The sequence below is a fragment of the Clupea harengus genome, chromosome 17 (genome assembly GCF_900700415.2).
Source record: "Clupea harengus chromosome 17, Ch_v2.0.2, whole genome shotgun sequence".
NCBI lineage: Eukaryota > Metazoa > Chordata > Actinopteri > Clupeiformes > Clupeidae > Clupea > Clupea harengus.
The window spans coordinates 22,606,444-22,628,509 of NC_045168.1; the positions used below are offsets into that span (position 1 = coordinate 22,606,444).

General features: G+C 43.4%; 1 protein-coding gene across 1 annotated transcript in view; it reads left to right on the forward strand.

The window, feature by feature from the left end:
* The window catches only part of mllt10 (MLLT10 histone lysine methyltransferase DOT1L cofactor), a 57,774-nt gene that overhangs the window by 1,970 nt on the left and 33,738 nt on the right, over positions 1–22,066 (forward strand). Inside the window, exons 2-9 of the mRNA XM_042710341.1 lie at positions 305–384; positions 5,603–5,657; positions 10,118–10,227; positions 11,282–11,385; positions 11,680–11,773; positions 15,239–15,328; positions 21,014–21,112; positions 21,554–21,860. Coding sequence (XP_042566275.1) covers positions 305–384; positions 5,603–5,657; positions 10,118–10,227; positions 11,282–11,385; positions 11,680–11,773; positions 15,239–15,328; positions 21,014–21,112; positions 21,554–21,860 — 939 coding nt within the window. The remainder of the gene's footprint in view (positions 1–304; positions 385–5,602; positions 5,658–10,117; positions 10,228–11,281; positions 11,386–11,679; positions 11,774–15,238; positions 15,329–21,013; positions 21,113–21,553; positions 21,861–22,066) is intronic.

Here is a 22,066-nt window from a genome sequence, read left to right on the forward strand (position 1 = left end):
CTTTGTGAAAGTAAATGCAATCCAAGCAATTTCATGTAATTTTTCATATAGTGTCTTATTGTAGTCACAAAGGGACCAAGAGATGTGTGATTAACAGGGCACTATGGATTTCATTTTCATAGAGTGGTTGAGAACCCCCTGGTATTCTCAAATGAATAACATCAATTCAATACACCTCACCATAGTCCCCATGTCACCTTAAAGCACTTCATGTTGAGGTAGACACAGAAATGTCCCATTCAGGTCAACAATAGTGACATAAGATGCTACAAAATGCTCATAATTCTTCCTGTCCCCATTGCAGCATGCTATGGAATTGTGCAAGTCCCAACGGGTCCCTGGTTCTGCAGGAAGTGTGAATCTCAGGAGAGAGCTGCCAGGGTGGTAAGTCTTCCCAGCACCGCACAGATGCAGCATCTCCACTCCCAAGGTGTGATCCATGTGGAAACATGTGTCGAGATGCATGACTATTTTTAAGTCTCTGACAAATAGAGAACAGTCAGTGGAGTGTGAAAACATCTGATCTGACTTTTGTCTTGTTTTGGTCTTGTTCCTCTGTGTAAACCTGAGTTGTCACACTGTTTTGTGACTGTTGTGTAAGGTTTGTTCTCCACTGGGCTTTTATATTGCCTGCACAAAAGAAGTATTAGGTTGCATGGTAACATAATTGTGCACTATGGATGAGATTTTATCATTTCATGTTGCAAGCAAGCCTTTTGGTTTTGTTGGTTTTGAGACCGTGCACTAGTACTAACTGAGGCTTCAACACTTTTTAACAATCAAGCACCTAAATGGCCAAATTCCTTTGTGTTTAAATGGTAATCTCAGGAAAAAATAGAGTATTGAGGGAACTGTAAAGCATGGTTTCTGTGTAAAGGACCCCTAAGTTGGCATCGTCCAGTGTTATCATCAGCTCAAAATTGGGTGGCAAGCAACAGTATGGATTGTACTGTCCCTAATCTGCTGTTGTCCAAAATCACAATTATGCAAAAATATGCAAGTCAGTTTTCTCAGTTGTCCTGCAACATTCAGTTTCATTTTGCTAAATGCCTGTTGTCCGCACAAAAGCAACGATTAAAACAAATGCAAATGCTATGGTGTGTAGCTTTGATTTCTGGGATGTGCTACTATGCATGGTTATACCACTGACAGGATAAGCTGGACCTTTGTCCGATTTGTCTCAACGAAGCTCTTTGTCATAATGATGGTCTCCCTCCCTGGAAGTGGATATCTGCTCTAGCTCCGGAGGAGTGAATTGGGGAGGAACGTTGCAGTTGAGTGTGCAAGGCAGTGTCGGGCCGGCATGAAATGTAGATGGCAGTTGGGATCTCGAGCATAAAGAAGGGGGCACAGGATGAGAAGCCTGTTGCGCAACCCTGATAATGTGGGCATTCTGCAGAAAGAGCTGGAGTTATGCCAAAACACGCCGTCCCCGCTGCATGTAGTGTTACGCCTGTGCGACCACTGACAGTATACAGCTGCACCTGCTCAGACACCAAAAAAGGAAGCTTTTCTTTTCTCTCTCTCTTTCTCTCTCTCTCTCTCTCTCTATCTCTCTTTCTCTTGGTAACCGCAAAAAGAACAACATTCAAAACACAGCCAGTGCTCTAGCTTCCCCTCTATTTGTTTCTCGGATGCTGTAATCATAACTGGACAGTTTTGAGACTTAATTGATAGTGGACTGAATGTGTGTAACCGTGCAGATGACGATGATCATAATGAGTGGGGGGCCCCAAAGCCTGGGAGCTTTGTTGTGGCCAAACTGGACACCGTTATCTACTATAGATGAAAGCAGATATGTTTCTGTGCCCACCATTACATATGTATTAATATTGAGGATAAATCTTCTAATGTTAGCACGCTATCAGGGTGACAGACCTGCCCAGCTGTCAGTGTGAATAGTCAACCTGAGCAGGGGGCATTGTGTTATTATGCGTAGGATTACGTCTGTGGTGCAGTCACAGACCTGAGTTGAAGCTGAAACACTACAGTAGTGAAGTTCTCCTAAAAGTAATGAACTGTGTTTTGTTGAAGGAGCACCCTCAAACACAGTGTGTTCTTTGTGTCATTAGGCCTTAATGGCAATGAAGTATAATCGACATACACACAGAAGTGAAGCCAAACTGCTTTGTCAGCCTCAAGGTCACTGAATTTTCAGACTTCTGATTGTGCGATATGAAAATATCAGCTGCCAGTATCTCCTTTTTCTCTTCAGAATAAAGTGAAATCCAAGTCCCAATTAACTTACATAAGCGTGTTGATAGCAGGAAATGAAAACCTGGAAAAGCTTCATGGTCCTTTCAGACTTGTTAGGCTAGTCTTCCTTTGGATTTCTCACATGTCATTCTTGTTATTGTCCCCCACCTCTTGGTACCCTTTGAGTTAAATTGCTAATTTTGCTTTTGGTGATTTCATAAGTCATAAAAAGCCATGAACTGACCTCATGTGTGTTGGTGTGGGTTTGTTGAAAGGTCACTGTTTTTTGACTGGGGCTGGTCACTGATGTTTATTGAATACCGTTTCAAATCACATTGCGCCAATTCAGTTTTGAACGATCCTCTGAATTGTTGTATATATGCAATATACCTGTTCACTTAGGAGACGCTTTTATCCAAAGTGCCTTACAGTACAGGCAATGTATATTTTTTGCCATTATGTAATGGTAGCCTAATTCTTCAGGTTTATCTCATGAAAATGGCAATGGCAAACTTTTAACTATTTACTTGGGCTGGGGAAAATCATAGTTGCATCAATGTACCATGATGCTAATGTGAAAGATTCTACATCAGTGCAGGAAAATGAAATATTCAATTTTTTTAACCTATGTAATTGAATAATATGCATGCTAGCTTAATGAATTTTTAAACAACTTATTCAAACCTCATTTCATTGTGATATATGCATTTGTAATGATAAATTAAAAGTACATTTACAGATAAAGCTGGCAATAGCTTAGGCTATACACTATGTGTATTGTAATGTGCAACTATCTTGTGAAGCTGGCCAAGTACAGTTACAGTAAACAAACCTTTCCACTGTGACCACCATAGATATCAGTGAATGAATGGTTAACTTACAGATACATTCATACTCCACACATACACAGTCCATTGGGTATTTTAATGCTAGCCAGATTCAGATATTGATATCGGATCATGAGCGTATTTTTAACACATTTTAATGTGATTGTATCCCATCAGTGAATGAACATAGCTTTAATGTAGTTCTGCTACTACTTAGCTTAATATAATTTGCTTGATATATGTATGATTTCCTTTTTTATTACCTTGTGGTTAATATTGACTATAAAGCACAAAGTTGCAGACCCAGAAATACTAGTGGGGTCTGTGGGCTTGCTCCCCTGTAAGAAAATGTACATTTACATTTAGTCATTTAGCAGACGCTTTTATCCAAAGCGACGTACAAAGGAGAGAAAATTGAGAGAAAAAGCCCTTAAATGGTGACTTGTCTACTGGAGACAAATTGATAAACTGAGACTTGTTCAGCGAATTCTAAGCATCAAGTGATCATAGTCCTACTGATAATTGTCAACTGGTTGATCATGTTTGTGTCCCACACTATTCAAGGTGTTTTTTTTTTTAACTTAACAAGTATTCCAGCTTACGCAAAAAATAAGCATGAACAAAAAAATGTCAGACCGGTTATGGGTAGGGGCTAAAGTAACACTAAGTTACTATAAAACAAATGGAGTGGATTCAAATAATACTCAACACAAAGCAAAAGTCAAATAAGCAACAGAAACTAATCTCAGCCAGTATACAAAGAAGAAAGGCAAAAAGTGTAGGCCTGCATAAGAAATGGCTCTCAACGCCTGCAGCCTCCAAGTAGAATTTCAGAGTTTTCAAACTCCAAAAATGCGAGTAGTGAATTACAATTGTGATTAGTGTTTCGCTTTTACAGTTTGCCGTTTGCAAGCACAAATCATACTTTGTATTTAAGACATAGTTCTAGCTTCATTCTAGTGACATACTTGTGGAGTGTGTTGGAAAATCATACTACACTGGTCAAACATTCTGCGATCCAGCAAAGGTAGACTGAATATGTTTAATCGGCTATCAACAACACCCAACCAACGCTAACAAACACACTGAACCCTTGTTGGATTTTGTTGCCGTTTTCGAGGTCCAGAGGAGAGCTGAAGTTCCCTCTGTTTGCCGGATGCTCACTCTCGCCACGCCCCCTGAAAGCCTACTCCTGACAATACAGCCAAGCAGAGACATCGACATAGGCCTACTGCTGGGGTGTCTTTGAGATGGCTTTTTATGTGATGTTCCTCTCTCATTTTTCAAAACAGCGGTTAAATAAAATGTTTAAAGGGATGGAGTGCCTCTATTGAAAACCAATAAAGCCCAAGATGCATCATGGTGCATCGATAATGGTTTTGTAGTCACATAGTGGCCCAGGGTTGTAATAATATTCACTTTTGCGAAGTTACTTTTTTTTTCTCTGTTTGGAGAAAAGCTCCCAGTTGGTGCCTGCGTGTGTTCTTTTACCCAGAAGCCAGGGTTAGTTCGGTTGAAAAAAAGCTGCGGTCATGTTGACATGGCATCAGCCAATCACATGAGTACATGCCCAGCTGAGCCAGAGGAGTAATCTGGAGCCCAAAGCCTCTGCCAAGAGGACGGCAAAAATTGTCTCCTCCATCACCAAACCCCAAACCTCCCCCTCCTCCCTCCCTCCCTCCCAGACCCCCTATCTCCATACTGGAGATGGAGGGGGCGCTGAAGGACGTGGGACCGGAATGTTATGATGATTTTTCACTAACATGTAGAATGAGATACATTTCAATGGCTTGATATCCATTAAAGCTGTTCAAGCTCAAAGTTCACTTGAATTTAAACAAGCTGACACTACCAGCTTTGCTGGGGTATACCACTGGGGTAGATTGAAGGGCTCTGAATTTTTAAGTCTATCTTAATAGACTTTTCTTCTAATGTAGTGCCTTAATGTGCTTCTGTTCATTACCTTTTAAAGAATCATGTGTACCATAAATAAAGTGATTTAATTATATCTCTTGACTATATATCGTAAAAGGGAAAAATCCTATCTTGTAACAGTGTATTAACAATTGGTATGTCAAATGAATTATTTATGAATTACTTTGCAGCAACTTTAAAATGCTCAACACCCAATAAGCAAAACAAGTAATGGGCAGTAAAAGGCAGAAAAAAAACAACCAGCTTTGCTGCTAATTTATGAAGGCCATCTGGGTGTTGTAATCTACTATATCCCGTTATCAGAGTAGAAATGACCCATAGTAAAATGCAAAGCAGTGTGTTATTTCAGCCCTCTCACTTTAACACCAGAGCACTCTTCTTAAACCCAATCTGAGCCTTGTATGTGGCAAAGTATATACAAAAGAGATGAATCACTTTTACACATTTTTTTTGAAGGTGACATTAATCCTCACCCGTACAGCTGTATGAAGTTGGTTTAGAAAGGTCCCATGATTGAGTCTCTGATGTGTCCCCGAGGCAGTGGCCACCAGTAGGGCTCTGCATCAGGACAGAGGGCCAAGCTATAGAGTTTGAGGTCAGATTGGAGGCTTGTCACTTACGCTCGTCTGTTTTTCTCTCTGCAGAGGTGTGAGCTGTGCCCCCATAAAGATGGAGCCCTGAAACGCACAGACAATGGAGGTACGTCCTGGTGTATTTAAGCCACTTGTTTTGTTTTCATCTGTTTACAGGGTGCAAAATATTCTCATTGGTTTCTCTGTCCCCTTCTTTCTATCAGTCTTTCGATTTCTCTATCCGTCAGTATATTATTACGGCATTACCATAACTATGGCAGCACAACAGGTGTAAAGTTAGACTTCAGGTACTCTTGGAGAATTCTGAGTGGGTTCTTGTTTTTCGGCTGTAGCATGAGTTGGTGTGACAATAACACCATTAGTTAAGACCAAGTACGCAACCCAGTGCTGTTTTAGAAACAGCTGCTGCTATAACAATGAGGGCAGGGTGTTGCAGATTATCTCCAGTTGATGGGGAAGACTACACTCACCTCTTTACTCTCTTCTCACGTCAAGTTGTGAAATAGATTCCTGCCAGTGAATTGTCTGCTAGCGCTTGACACCAAGGGTGTGAGATTCGCGGGCACGGGTGGCTAAACTTTCGATTGCACACGAAGACCTGAGAACTACTGTTTGTTTTTGTAACTTAATTATGATTTGTTATCGATTTAGTGGTATTACAATTGGAAATATTTGATCAAGCGTCACCTAATTCGAGACCTGACCCTTCAATGTGAAATGACATGCTTACATCATCACCATGTAAGTGGAGTACGTTTCACATTTGAGCCACAGATGTCCGTAGTATACAGTGTACAGACGATCATCATCAGAAATGTTTTAGTGCCGTTGATAAATGTGTAAATGTAGATGTCACAGTTCAGACAGGTAGACAGTTTATACAGTCTTGCACATACATTTCTCCAACATTCACTTTTACAATAACAATTATTCTTGATGGGGGGGGGGTATATCTCATACGTAGGCATGTGTTGTTATATCAGTTCACAGTACTGTTACATTTTTCAGTTGGCTATTTGTTTTGCTTCTTAGCGTAGCCAGTGCGGTGCCCTGTGTTAATGTACTCCGTGTTCAGGTAGCTGGGAGGCTGAATACATTCACGGCTCATTGTACGCTGGGTAATTCTCTCATTCAACGCTGGTCTGGCTCATGTTGCTGGCCTTTCTGTCAACCCTGCTCCTTAATGGCCTGGGGCTCTTTTAAGTGTTGTTTGTTCTGCTGGAGTATTTGGTTGACTGCTAAGACTGCAGCCCTGATGCCCACCACCACCACCACCACCACCACCACCACCACCTTGATTGTAAATTCAGAGAGTCTGTTTGAAATGCATTGGCAAGCCATACAGACAGGGTGTCGTACAGTGTCGTAATCACCAAATGGAGGCAATTAAGCACAATGTTGCATTGGCGCCATAGTCATATATTTGCCATGTGCAAAGAGATTAACTTTTATGCTACAGCACATATAATAGAGGGCTGAGCAAAGTAACTGGTGCACATTCATTTAAAAAAAAAAAAAAACAGACTATGCCCCTCTGTGGTGAAAATGTTTTACATATTAGGCTTGCTTTTATGTGAATGGCAGAGCCCCCCCCCCCCCCCCCCCCCCTCCTCCTCACACCATGGTAATTGGTGACGCATACACCCCGTGGTCTTCCACTGCTTATTTTTTCATGCATAATGAAACAACGTGGGGTAGGGGGGGGGGGGCCTGCTGGATTGTATGTGTGTGTGTGTGTGTGAGAAAAAAAAGAGTGTGTGTGTGTGTGTGTGTGTGTGTGTGTGTGTGTGAGAGAGACAGACAGACAGTGCGAGAAAGACTTTCTGTGTGTGTGTGTGTGTGTGTGTTTGCGTTTCATCTGGCTTTTATGAGGGGCTGGTCGGTGGGCCGTCCCGGGCCGGGGTGAGCGTGAGGTTGCGAAAGAGGCTCCTTTCCTCCGCGGGGCCGCGGGTTCAGCTGGAGGTCAGCCCGCAATCTGTAAACCCAGCAGCCTGTCAGACCCGACAGCACCATCACCAGCCCCCCCCCCCCCTTTATAACCACCCACGTCCTCGAACCTTTGGCCGTGACATTAGTCCTCTCTCTGTCTCTGCGTGTTTGTCCGTTTCCCCCCATATGGTGACTGTGCCAGGGGGCAGTTGGGCTCTCTCTCTTTCTCTTTCTCTTTCTCTTTCTTTTCTCTTTATCTCTCTCTCCCTGCCCCTGTCTGAAGTCAGTTTGAACATGTATGTGATAGTCAGAGCCGGTGTGTTGTCAAACAGAGCGCTGTCTTCAATACATGGATTTATTGGTGTGTCAGGTCCTTGCGGTCAGCCTTGAGCCCAGCCAATGGTCCGCACAGGAGGAATGTCTGAGAAAGCCGCATGCCATTTCTCTCTCACCCCCCCCCCCTCTTTTCAGAAGTTAGTAAGCACATTGAATTTATTCAACGTCTTGAAGCGCGATCGGCACTGAGCACACAAGCGAACCCTTTCCCCCTCCTGCAAAGTGTCCATAAGTGGTTTTCACAGGTGTTGCTACAGTTAAGCAGAGCAAACACGCGCTCAAATCCCAAACCAAAACACGGCGGCCGGGCCACAGAGCGCGGCTTGTAGCACACGGGTCACAGCCGGCCCACGGGGGCTTCCCCTCGGCGCGTCCCGACCCGGCAGGGAAGAGGGACGTCAGTCTGGAAGCAAAGGACTTGGAGAATGAAAAAGGGATTACTTTACGGATGGGGAAAGAGGTGCAAGGCAACACAGGGGCTCGCTCGGCCATTCGGTGCCATTTCATTTCTCTGCACGATTGACATTATCGACAACGCAGACGGATGTTCACGTTGGGTATTTTGACACATGGTGGAAAAGTCTTTTTTTTTTTTTTTTCTTTCCCTCCCCCTTCCCTCTCTCGGGTGAGACTAAGCGTAAACAGTGCCGCGGTGAGCGACTCTTTGGAGTGTGCTGAGGGTTTTACGGGCTGCATTTTATTGGCTTCTGCGGGATTCTTGGAGGGACTTCAAAACAACAACACGCCCCATCTGCCCCTGTGCTCCGGGTGTCCCTTCTGACCGGGGTCAAAGACAGTTCAGGGGTTCAACTTTAAGTTTAGTCCTGTTATTGCGCCCTCAGATGCCTCTGGGGCTGTGGCACTCCTAGAAATGAGAGAGAGAGGGAGGCAGAGAGAGCCAGAGGGAGGGAGGGAGGGAGGGAGAGAGAGAGAGAGGGAGAGAGAGAGGAGAGAGAGAGAGAGAGAGAGAGAGAGAGAGAGAGAGAGAGAGAGAGAGAGAGAGAGAGAGAGAGAGAGAGAGAGGAGAGAGAGAGAGAGAGAGAGAGAGAGAGAGAGAGAGAGAGAGAGAGAGAGGCAGAGAGGCAGAGAGGCAGAGAGGCAGAGAGGCAGAGAGGGAGAGAGGCAGAGAGGCAGAGAGGCAGAGAGAGAGAGAGAGAGAGAGAGAGGGAGGCAGAGAGGCAGAGAGGGAGAGAGGGAGAGAGGGAGAGAGAGAGAGAGAGAGAGAGAGAGAGAGAGAGAGAGAGAGAGAGAGAGAGAGAGAGAGAGAGAGAGAGAGAGAGAGAGAGAGAGAGAGAGAGAGAGAGAGAGAGAGAGAGAGAGAGAGAGAGAGAGAGAGAGAGAGGGAGGCAGGCAGGCAGGCAGAGAGGCAGAGAGGCAGAGAGGGAGAGAGGGAGAGAGGGAGAGAGGGAGAGAGAGAGAGAGTTTCTCCTTATTAAATCATTCCCCTTTTTTCTTTCATTATGGAAAAAAGTTTGAATACCCTCCTCCACTCACACACACACACACACACACACACACTCACACACACACACACACTCCCCATCACACACTTGTAGAGTATGGGTTGTGGTTTTGTGGTTATGCAGTCAGCAGCTGTGGGTAAGGGGTTATTACAGTCGCCCGCTGTAGTGTTTTAATTTGATGTGTATGCTGGGGGGGGGGGTGTGTGGGTAGACCAGTGTTGGTTGTTCCCGTGGCTGAGACGGGAGTTGGTTGGCACGTTGGGTGGTACGGTGGGATGGCTTGCTGTCTGTGGGCACCAGTGCTTGCCTTCGTGTGGCCGAGTCTCCCTCGTCCCACACACTCCACAGTACTCTTCCCTCTGGCATCACAGTGAGGATGGCTGTGGCTTGTTGCCTTCATCATACCAGTTTTACGATGCATAGGGGACGGCTCTCTCTGTGTGTTGTGTTGTGACTGAACAGTCTTGAAATAGATACTTTTATGTCATGTTTTTTTGTGGAGCTGTTAAGACATAATAACAGAGGGGTGAAGAACAGCTTTTCATTGTGAAATGAATTCTGGTAAAATGCTTTGATCATGCAAACTGGTTTATTCAAGTGTGATTTTTTTTTTTGTTGCCATGTTTAAAAATTGAAATATCACTGTTGACAAGTCATTTCTCCCTTATAGCTTGTCTAATAGCTTAATTTCTAAGCCATATCTGAACTCTTTGACGCTATACATACATATATATATATATAATTCAGTCATTCTAGCTGACAGGTTGTCTACAATGTATTTCAAAGCATTCCATGTTTAGTGCCATGTACCTCAGCTGACCGTGTTGTTTGTTTGCAGGCTGGGCACATGTGGTCTGTGCTCTATATATCCCAGAGGTGGAGTTCGCCAACGTCTCCACCATGGAGCCCATCGTTCTGCAGTCTGTCCCACACGAGCGCTACAACAAAGTAAGCCTCAACACCTCGCGGTGCCTGGGACTATTCCTGTTGATTTAGCTACATGTGCTCAATAGCGCCATGTTTAACTTCTGAGGAAGATGGTCCGCCATTGGCTTACAAACTCAGGGTTAACTTGTGCAACACTTTCAACTACAGACAGATCTTCATGATTTACTCTGAGCTGCTGTTTTGTAGTGATTGTATTTCTGGTCATATTTGTAAGAAATATATCATCCTAAAAGTCATATTTGTCTAAATACCTAATTCTCTCACATCAGATTTAAAACTAAAGCGTATCTCCATGCGCATGTGCATCAGAAAAGACGCCACTGAGAATACTAGTTATTGGTTCTTGGCTTGACTGTTTACTCTTGTTAGTCTTTGATTGTTACTCTAAGCCCTGCGTTGTGCCAACGTAAACATTCTTCTCCCAACCGACAAGCAACGTCAACGCGAACAAATATAATACTATTCATAGACATCACCTATACCAGTGGGGTGATTAGCTAAACACAGACGCGTTAATTCCTTTGTGTTTGAGGCTCAGCATAGCGCCTGGTGCCTGACACAACCTGCAGCCAGGTTTAATCTCATGCTTGAAATGCCTCCATATCGAGTCGGGATTGACATGAGATGGTTGGAGCGCCGCTGGTTATCGAGTCGTCCGCTGCGAAGCAATTTCAAACGGCATGCTTATCACGGCCTAGATAATCGGGAGCCTTTGGAAGGCAGGCATCAGAGAGAGGGAGCGAAGCCGCTCAAACCGCCAGAGCCTGGGTGCCTAACTAACCGTGCAGCCGAGAAAACAGCCAGCCATAAACCAGAACGAAAGCCAGGAAAACAGCTAGCACCGATTCCCCCCCCCCCCCCCCCCCACACACACACACACACCACCACCACCACCACCAAGCATCTTGTCCATTCATACACACAAGTATAGATGCGCACACAGTAAAATGAATCCGTGTGTGTGTGTGTGTGTGTGTGTGTGTGTGTGTGTGTGTGTGTGTGTGTGTGTGTGTGTGTGTGTGTGTGTGTGTGTGTGTGTGGTGTTTCTTTGTAGACATGCTACATCTGCGAGGAGCAGGGCCGGGAAAGCAAAGCCGCCACGGGGGCCTGCATGACCTGCAATAAACATGGCTGCCGGCAGGCCTTCCATGTCACATGGTGAGTCGGAGGGTGTGTCATGTGCCTGCCCTCAAAACAAGCCCATATCTCTCACCTGTCACAAATTCATCTCTGACTTTGTTGACCCCGAAGTTTGTTTTTGTAGTGGTGTGACCATTGTATAGTTTTGTGATACATTTAGTTTTAAACCAAATTTTAGAGGTCTACTTACCAGATTGCCAGACCATTGTGTAGTGTCACTTTACAATTAGTTTTAAGCTAATTCTTAAAAGGTCTACTTACCATCACTTACGACAACTGACCATCACTACCTTTCTCTGTGTCCCCCCCCAGCGCCCAGTTTGCTGGGCTGTTGTGTGAAGAGCAGGGCTCTGACGCTGATAACGTGAAGTATTGTGGCTACTGCAAATACCACTACAGCAAACTGGTAAGCCTCCTGCTGCTTCCTGCTACAAACCCCTCCACCTGGCTGTCTTGGTGCAGCTGTGCTTCTGTGTGTAACTCCTGTCTCCAGCCATCTTTCAAACTCATGCAACCTCTCTCTCTCACACACACACACACACACACACACACACACAAACAAAGAAAAGAAAATTCCACGTTTTTTTTTTTGCTGTAATTTAAGAATGGTGAGATAAGAATGAAAGGGTATAATCCAAGATTGATGAGAGGTTGAGAATAGTGAAGTCCTGTCATATTGTTGATCCCTATCAGGGCATTTAGTACCTCTGCAGACAGATCTACAGGCGTACACTTAATCTTTAGTCATGTTCTCTAGTCCACTGTTGAGCTGCGGGTTTGAGGGCTTTCATATCTCCACTTATTTGCTAATCCTACTAGTTGCTCACTGTTACATATTCTCAATTATTCACCCGTACACCAGTGCAATATTTGTAGCTTCACTTGTCTGTTGTTTTAAAAGTATTGCTTGTCATGACTTCTGTGTTCTCACAAACACACTGGAGATGCCAAATCATAGCCTTCACTCTTAAATGTGTAGGTTGAGAACCAAATTATGACCGCATGGGTAGAGACTGTCCTTATGAAATGTTGGCATGTCCGGGCAGAATTGCACAAGATCTTCTTTCTTCTCTTCTTTGTCTTAAATGTCCCCTGTTTGAAATACCTCTTGGTCCCCGTGTTTCGTGTGGATCGTGTTTCTTCTCCAGTTGCAGATGCTGAAAGCAGAGCAGTCATCAACCCCCACTCTATCTCAATCTCTTTAACCCCTTAATCTCATTGACAATCAGTAGCAACTCTCTGGATCTTGTTGATCTCTCTCTCTCTCTCTCTCTCTCTCTCTCTCTCTCTCTCTCTCTCTCCCTCCCTCCCCCTTCCCCCTCTTCCTCTCTTATCCATCCCCTTCAGCCACCCCCCAGGACTCTTTCTTTCCTGCTTTACCCCGAACCCCCTTTCCCCCCCAAAAAACCCAACCCCCCCTTGGGAGGGGCTGGGTTTCACCCCCAGCGGCAGCCCCTGAGTGTCGGCGGATGGGCTCTCCTTCCTTCCTGCCTGACTGGCCCACTGTTACGGAGGAGAGAGGAGAGGAGAGAGGAGGAGGGGATGGGATGGTAGTGGACAGACTCTCTCTCCACACTCTAGGCCCTTAGCCGAGCCCCTGCTGCTTCTCAGATTTGAGCCATGAGTGCCACCCCACCCCCTTCAAAAAAAAATCCTCAGCCTGTCTTCCATCCATCCTCCAACCCAACAAAGGGCTCACACACACACACACACACACACACACACACGCTGCTAGCCCCCAAACACCACCATCACATACGCCGCCAGGTCTGTGGGGCGGTGAGGTGCAGGAGAGGAGTGTTGGGGTTGAAGTGTGTGTGTGTGGGGTGGGTTTAGGTGAAGGGAGAGGTGCTTTGTGGCCATATGGAGACAGGATGCTGTGGCTCTGATAGGTTTCCATCAGAAGCTTCTCTAGCTGAAGAGGTGAAGGCCTTCAGAGTCTTTTACAGAGTGTATTTCTGACTGCCACACAAAAACAGCAAAGGAAATGGCCTCTCATTAGGTTGGAATCTACAGTGTTTAGCCTGCAGCCACTGGGAATATATATATATATATATATATATATATATATATATATATATATATGTGCACTATGAATGTGCAGCCATGTCTATGGAGTCAAAAGTGACAGTTGGCAAAAGCATTGTGTTTCACCTGGCTCCGAGCAATAAAGCCTGTTCATGCAAGTGTGCACGTGCAATGTTGACGTTATTTAACATGACTTCTGTGCCTCTTACTAGTCTTTTATTTAGGTGAATGAAAAGGGCTGAGCTGCTCAGTGAATCTGATGTAGATTTGCCTTAAGCAGGGTGTGGCGTTGGGGGTTTGAGGTTGTATTTGCCAACCTGTAGTCAAATGCCTGTAATCTTTTTCAGCCAGCATGTAGCAATCATGAGCTGTGCTTCCCTATGAATGTTTTTCTTACGGAGACGGTAAGAGCGTTTCATAGGTCCGATTCCCACTTGCATTGAAAGCCACTATTTTGATTTTAATATGTTGTAGGAGCCAGTGTTGTTAATCTGGCAAAGTCGGCCCTTTGTTCAGCAGGGTATTGTAGCCTAATATACAATATACAGATAACTATACAACAAATTCATACAAATGCACACATTTCAATCTATTTTTAAGTGTACTCTGATATATTACTGTTTTTTTGTAATAGTCTTAAAAGTCCATACACTTCTGAGTGAAAATCACTGCAGCTTACAAGCTCACTCCTTTTCAGTGGCAAGGGTAGGCTCTGGCTTCTTCACCACTGCCTTAATGTCGTAGACTTTGGAGTTTTGTGCGTGCGTATGCGGTCCCTTGTGGCGGAATCAGTGGAATGAGGAATGGCTCTGCTTATACTGTGCGTGGTTAGGTATGAGTATGCTACGAGCGCGCAGAGCCAATCACGGCTAACCACGGGCAGAAACTTTTCAACGGTTCACTTTGAAATGCATGTAGTAACAAACTGAGTTTCCAGCTAATGTGAGCTGGCTTGCTGAAATTGGCTAATTTCTCACGAACCGATAATTGAAAAGGAACACACTTTTGTACGAGGGTTTCTTTTCCGAAAATTTATTTTTGATCATTGCCTGGCATTTTCCACTGTCACAACAAATTTGGGTTGTATGTGTTGAGAGTATTTTGAGAAAGTATTTCTGCGTCGACAGGGAATACAGTAAGAGCTTTTTTTTTTTTACTTAAAAAAGCTGGACGGACCCTTTTTTTTAATGAACAGTAGTATTCTGCTGGTAACAAACTGAATAATCTTGCTGGGGATTCCTGCATTGGTCTGAGCCTGCCTCCTTGGTATTTGAACTACAATCGAATGGAACTGTTTTTCTTTTGGCTTTGATTTATTTGCACATTTGGGTCTGCTTTCCTCCCAGTGCCATTGGTTTGAAAACAAGCTCCTTCAAAGTCCCTTTCCTTGTCCAACAGGCTCGTCTTGGGTGGTGCCTCCCAACGGTAGACCAGTATAGGAGTGGGGGAAAAAACATGTTTTTAAAAAGCATCCTCTTACAAATAATTTTCCTTGTTCAACAGGATGTATTGGCATGTACAACTTCCGAATCCATGAATAGGCTAGTATACCACTGGTAAAAAGGAATCCTTTTTTTACTCTACAGACAAGTATTAAAGAGGTGTATCTGGCAGTGCATTGCCTCTTTGAGTCTATTTTTTTACAGCATTGTTGTTACTGACACTGTCTGTTATAGCTTTTCAGCCTTTATTTATTTTTTTAATCATCCAAGTAAATTTTTTTTATCCTGACCATGCAATCAGTCTTATGTCTCAGCCAGGTCTTTTGAGTTTTTTTTTCTTCACAGGAGCTAGTCCTTCTTTCGGTCCCGTAGTAACGTGAAGTTCCTCTCTCACCTTCTAGAGGAGGAGCAAAGGCCGAGGTAGTAGGGCTCAAAGCTTAAGCGATTCCTCCTCTCACTCTTTGGATAAACACCATGACCAGGACAAGAAGGTAAGGCAGTTCCCCCTTCTTCCCCTCCAGCTCTTCTCCCTTCATATGAGTTCACCCCAACGTGCCCTTTTCCCTACACACTCATATTATGAAGTGTACTGACCGGGCAGTGTAGTCATGGTCGTGGTTAGGTGAGAGTTTAGCACCACCAGTTGTTTGAAACACAAATGTTCCAAATTGTAGGCATATATATATTTATATTTTATATATATATATATACGGTAGTGGCAGTACCTATTTGCTTTAGGTTTAAGTCCAAACTAGGTATGCGTAATCATGCACAGTGATTCGTAATTTTGGCACCGATGCATATAGTTCTGACTAAAAGATGCTTGATTCCCTGAAAGCAATCAGTCACGGGTCTTAGTCACACTGAATATGTGCAATCAGTATTTATAGGTAGAGCAGTCATTTGTTCCACCAATTTTCTCCGAGATGTATCCAGACACAGCCATATCGAATGGAACATGCACACAGATCAACCTTATTCCCCTTCCCCTCTAATTCAATTAAGCCCAGCATACTTGTACAGCATCATCAATTACTGCTATAGCTCTGGCAAATATTTCCACACTTGGGATGTAATGTTCTTTTACCGTCCCTCTACCTCCCCATTATATTACTGCACTAGTTTCAGGAAATGGCTGAATGATGGGTGATGTACACTTCATAGTCTTGAGACGTGTGAAAAGTGCTTGTTGTGCGTTACCATCGATTTCTTTTTTTATTATTATTATTATTATTATTTAATTTTTTTTGCCTGTATCCTTAGCAACCTACCATTGACCATTTTGCTTTTCTACCTTATGATAGAGAAAAGCCATCCATACCATAGAGTGTATCGCTGAGTTGGTTTGGTATCACCAGCCCATTAGGTAGATCTGAGATGCCATCATTTCATTTGCTGTCCTCTTGTTTTATTGAAATGACAAATGGGACATGAAATCATCACATTGTATCATCACATCCTTCTAATTGAGTTATACTATTAAGCATGATTTAAGAGGATTTTTTACTAATGTCTGGCTTTGGATTAGCCATTTTCTTACTTTGTAATTTTACTCAGTATCTGAAGTTTGAGAAAAAACTGTATTTGCACAATGATGCCTCCTTAAAGATATAATAACAACATCAGTAAAATAACCAGTAAAGGTGTGACTCTTCACAGGCCGCATGATTCGATTACTGTCATTTCCGGACTATAAGCCGCTACTTTTTTCCCATGCTTTGAACCTCGCGGCTTAAACAATGACGCGGCTAATTTATGGATTATGATACCTGTTACGGTGGCTTTGTGGAGCTAGGATGCTAGCATGGATGCAGCCGCATGGATGCTTAGCTCCACGCGTTTTCTCAGTATCTCTCAATAACTTAACTAATGTCAAAATAACCACAGTCTACCGGCATAGACAGAACACAACTCAAAACACTTTAGAAAATAAAAGTTTACTACAATACAAATCCAGTCTTCAAGTTCTTTAGCTCACTGGTTTCAAACTAGCGTCTTTCTTCTATCTCTCTGTCTTCAATCTAACGTTCTAGCTTCTGATTGACTCTTGCAACTGTGCTCTCTTAAAGCAACAGTGCACTTATCGTAACTGGCAAAACTAATAATATGCATCACTATTGTATTACTTTTGATATTAATTTTAGCCTGTGTAAAGTTCATTTGTTTCAATGTACCGGTAGGCACCTGCGGCTTATAGACATGTGCGGCTTATTTATGTTAAAAATAATTATTTTTGAAAAATTCAGTGGGTGAGGCTTATATTCAGGTGCGCTCAATAGTCCGGAAATTACGGTACAATTTTAAAAGGTGACGATTGGATTATTAAGTTATTCTCGATGAATCACTATTCTCGATGAATACCACTTGTCCTTCATGTTTTTTATTCATAAATATAAGAACTCAGATTTATACTTTATGTTCCCTTTAAACTTTTTATTAAACAGCTGTTTCAAAAAATCTAGTAAAAAACACCCCCATTACATAAAAAGCTGTCTTCTTTTTTTTTTTTTTTTTTTTTTAGATAACACAGTTTGTCCACAATTCCTCGTCATTGTGTGATTAGATGTTTTTTAGCACCTCGCTGCAGATGCATGTTGTAGGTAAATCTTGAAATGCACTAATGATCTGGTGATCATCTTATTTTTCAAGCCTATGTCTTAATACAAAATATTCTCTAGGTTACAAAATGTTTAATTTCCAATTTAAAAAAAAATCCTCCCTTCTATTATACATACAGGGTTAATCAGTTACTGTCCTAGATAACAAAAATATTACTTAAAAAAAAGGGTGGCTCTTATAAGATCAAACTTGATCCACTAGGTATTAACAGAAATGAATATGTAGGCCTAGCTGTGGTAAATGTATATAAAACCTAAAACAGTACAGCATTTAAAATATGAACCAACCGTTACTGTTCTGGTGGTACAGATGCCCCGGTGTGATGTGATTTTGATTCACAACATAATGATTTTGATTCAGTCCTGTTTGGTTAGATTCCCATTCGATATCAATCAGGAATGAGATATGAATACAGCAATACTATACAGCAGCTTTCTATATTCTGAGAGATTTTGAAAAAGCTCTAAAGGGAACACAGAGTTACAAATGCAGTGCTACTGTAAAGTAATTGTGAAAACCACTTAATAAAAGGCCAAAGGATTGCCTTTAATACAACAGTCAGGATATGTTTAACCATCACGGAAATTAACGTAGAAATGCATATTAGTCTAAAAAGTTTGATCCATAAATTGTTTTAGTGGAGGTCGCCTTGGAATGACTGGTTTACACTAACTGTACTTAACTAGTGTCAAAAGACCCTAAGGAATGTGAAACGTTACAAGCAGTGTGTATTGTCAGCGTTATCTGTAAATTAACTTTTCTTTCATCATTACAACTGCATATCACAAGGATTTGAAAAGAGTTGTTTAAATTAATTATGCTGGCATGCATTTTATTTAATTATGTTTAAAAAAAAATCAATTTTAAATTTCCCTGCATCAATGCAGGATCTTTCATATTGGCATTGCAATGCATTGATGCATTGACCTTTTCCCCAGTCCTAATGACTAGTAAGACAGAATGAAGGCTGTGAGGTAGATGGTGTGTTGATTCGTGGTTTGATGGCAATATTGTATTTTCTCACAGTGGGCCTCGGGTAGTACAGATTATTGACCGTTTTTTAACGTAAGAACGAGTCCACATTTACTAGTCATTGTGTGATTATATACAGACTGCACTTTAGGTCAAACAGATGTTTTTTTAGCACCTCGTTGCAGATGCATGTTGTAGGTAAATCTTGAAATGCACTAATGATCTGGTGATCCTCTTTATTTTTCAAGCATACTGGAGGCAGGGGGTGAATGGGGACTTGGGTTCCCCCAAAAGGCTTCTGGTTGGATAGGGCTGTCCCTCCTGCCCTGGCTATTGTTGCCGTGACTCATTTGCATTAGCAAAGGGTCCCCCATCCCCCCACCTTGCTTTCCCAGGTCAAGGGTCACCGAGCTCAGATGTATACCTAGCTAATTCCAAACCCTGGAGCCAAACAACAATAGTACCCCCACCCCACCCCCACATCCCCCACTCCAAAAACAGTATGTAAGCCCCTTCCTATTCACCCCATTTAGATATCTACAATTTTGATAACAGTCTGTTTCTAGGCAGTTAGTTTGATTAGCATGATTTCATATTGTGGATTACATGCAGGTTTTCTTGTTTTTTTTGTTGTTTTGTTTGTTTTTTGTTTTTTGTTTTTTTTTACAAGTGGAATTTTAATCCATATAGCCTTAAGCTGTTTAGTGAGTGAGCGAACGAGAGAGTGGTCTTGCCACGGTGCGCCTTTTTAAAGAGATTCCCCAAATTCACCAACCTGCTGCAGGCATTGATGAATCATGGTAATTATCTTCGTCCCATTTGCTCGTTCCTGCTGCTGGCTAGGTCCGACAAGAACAACAGGGGGAGCGGAGGGGGAAGAAAAAAAAGCCCAATCCATCTATTGAACCTCACGTACTATTCATCCTTTGTGGCTCGGTGAAACACGGGCGTCCATTTCTGGATGGCAAATGATCACTAATTATTCGCTCGGCGACCGCTCGATAAAACACCTTCGGCTCTTTAGTGATGACATGTGCTGAGCTTTTGTAGCCGACCCAGGGCGTCGGGTGTAAGCAAAGTGCAGCGGCAACACCAGATCGCCCCTCACACCCAGTCCGTCCGTCAGCGCCTGTTCGGAGGATTGTTAATTAGGACGAAGGGGTTCCAGTGCCGGCTCCACACTCTGAAAAATGAGCCATGTCTGTCAAAAGACCCTTTTCTATCCAACCTATTCTACCTCAGAACCTATTCCCCCTTGTCGGTGTCGGTGTTTGTATTGTGCAGCAATGTCTTGCTGCTTGTGGTGGCACTGATTGCATCGACATTTGTTTGTTTGTTTGTTTAGCGGATGCTAAACAAACACGTCTTATCACATAGCTTCTCATCTGCTTTTTGGGGGGGCCAACTCCAGGCTATAAACATGGAAGGCGAGTGCGAGGCCCCAACCATTTGAGTCTATTGTCTGTTTGTAACCATTCTACTGTGCCTAGTGTCGGAGGAAGTAGGCAGCTGAATGAGTGGTGGGTGAGAGTGCCGTGTCTCTGGGTGATCAGTCGGGTGCAGACAGATTGAATGTGTCTCCTCTCTCAGCTCTTTAAGCTCACAGGCTGCCAGAGAACCAACACTGACCAGGTCTCCCATGCAGCTGGACCTTTTCCCACATGGAAGGGGCTTGAATGAAAAACAAAAAAAAAATAATAATAGACACATTGTCAGAATAAGATTTTTTAATTTTTATCCGCACTCCCAAAATAAACACACAGATCCTTTTTTTTTTTGTCTAGGGATGTCTATTATGGCAGAAATTGCATATCTCTTACACTCACACACACTTACGAGGACCTCAGGGGCTGTTCTTGGCACTTGCACAGGAAATGAGGGCAAACCGTTATCAGTTCCAGCGTCATAATTGTTGATTATAGCTGACAGAACAGCGGGGGGAGTCGCCACGAGTAACCATAGCGGTTGGCATGGCGCAGCCACCCCAGAATGTGCAAATATGCTCGCCGGTGTCTTTCAGGAGCGCTGCATAATTTCACAGCTCTGGTCTGAAGATCAGAGACGAAAGGGGTTGGAGGTGTTCGATTGGAACATGAGGTGTAAATTCGTTCGCACCACCGCCCCCCCCCCCCCCCCCCCTCTGTCCCCGGTGAGAATGGCGGCTAGGTTGTGCCTGTCACAGAACCAGTGGTGTAAATTGAGATGTGAGTAGTCTGTGGTCAAGCCAGGGATCGGGTGAAATCTTTCACATCCAGCCGTAAGGAAAATAATTTCTCACAGTTCGTTAAAAAAACAAAAAAAGCTCTTCCTGATGGTGGTGATCATTCGGAGGCTGGGATCCCACCCAGAATGACATTGACTTGTAGCATATTCTGAGCTCTGTGTGTCGGTTTGTTGTTAGTTACTATTACTTACCGTTATCTGTTTTCTTTTTTTTTTTCTTTTTTTTTTTTAAAGCAAGAAAAGATGACCCAGTTCTCCTTTTGAGGGGAAAATGGAAGCGCTTTGTGTTTGGCCACCATCCCTGTCCTAGATCTTCTCTCATCAGTAACAATTTGTCCCGTGTGTTTTTTGTCGACCTGCAGAAACACAAAGAACGCGACCGCCACAAACCAAGGCACAAGAAACTTCTTGAGCTCACCCCTTCACTTGTCCCTGGCCATCTCATGGTGCCCACTGAGAAGGTGAGCGTTGACAAGTTTGTGTTCACGAAAGGACCGGATGAGAGTATTGAGAATATTTGATGCTGCTTTGTGCATGTACTGGACATTTTTTTTATTATATATATATATATATATACATTCTCTTAAAATTCTCTTTTTGTATTTTAATTCTCCTCTCGTACTGTGTGAATGGTTGAATATTGGTAATGGTCATTATTCGGTGTCAAAGATGTAGCTAGTCGGTGTAGTCGGTGTAGCTAGCGCATGAAGGCTTCTCTATGTAGTGACTATTTTAAAATAAGCACGTGGAATCTGACATGATGGAAAATATGACTCCATATCACATCACGATCATTTCCAGTCATGATTGTTGAAAGATCTTGGACCGAATGGCATCTCCGTTTTACTCTGAATATTGACCCTCAGTGACCCCCCTGTACCCCTCTCTCTAATCCGCTTCAGAGCTACAACAGCGGCAGCAGCAGTGCGGGGTCGCTGTCGTCCATGTCTGGACCCATGCAGAAGCGCATAGACGACGGCAGTGCCCGCTTCACCAACGCCAACTTCCAGGAGGTGTCCGCTCACGCGGGGGGCGGGGGTTGCAAGGAGGGCACGGTGGCAGAAATGAAATCGATGGAGGGCAAGAACAAGAAGGCCAACAACCACTGCCCCGCGCAGAGAGGGCGGAAGTCGATGACGGGGAAACCTCTAGGTGCTGTGGTCACCACTGCCACGTCCTCGACGACATCCTGCAGCCCCTTCCAGCAAAGTGAGTAACAGAAACGGTTCAATGGTGTAACATGCCCTTTTGGGTGGTGCAGTGTATCCTGTATAGTGAAAAGCTGTAAGATGTGTTAAAGAGATGCATGAAATGCTGTAAAGAAGGAAATAAAGTACTGAAATTATACATCTTTAATGTTATACATCACACTAATATGCTTTGATATAAAGCAATCATAGGCACTGAAATGGTAG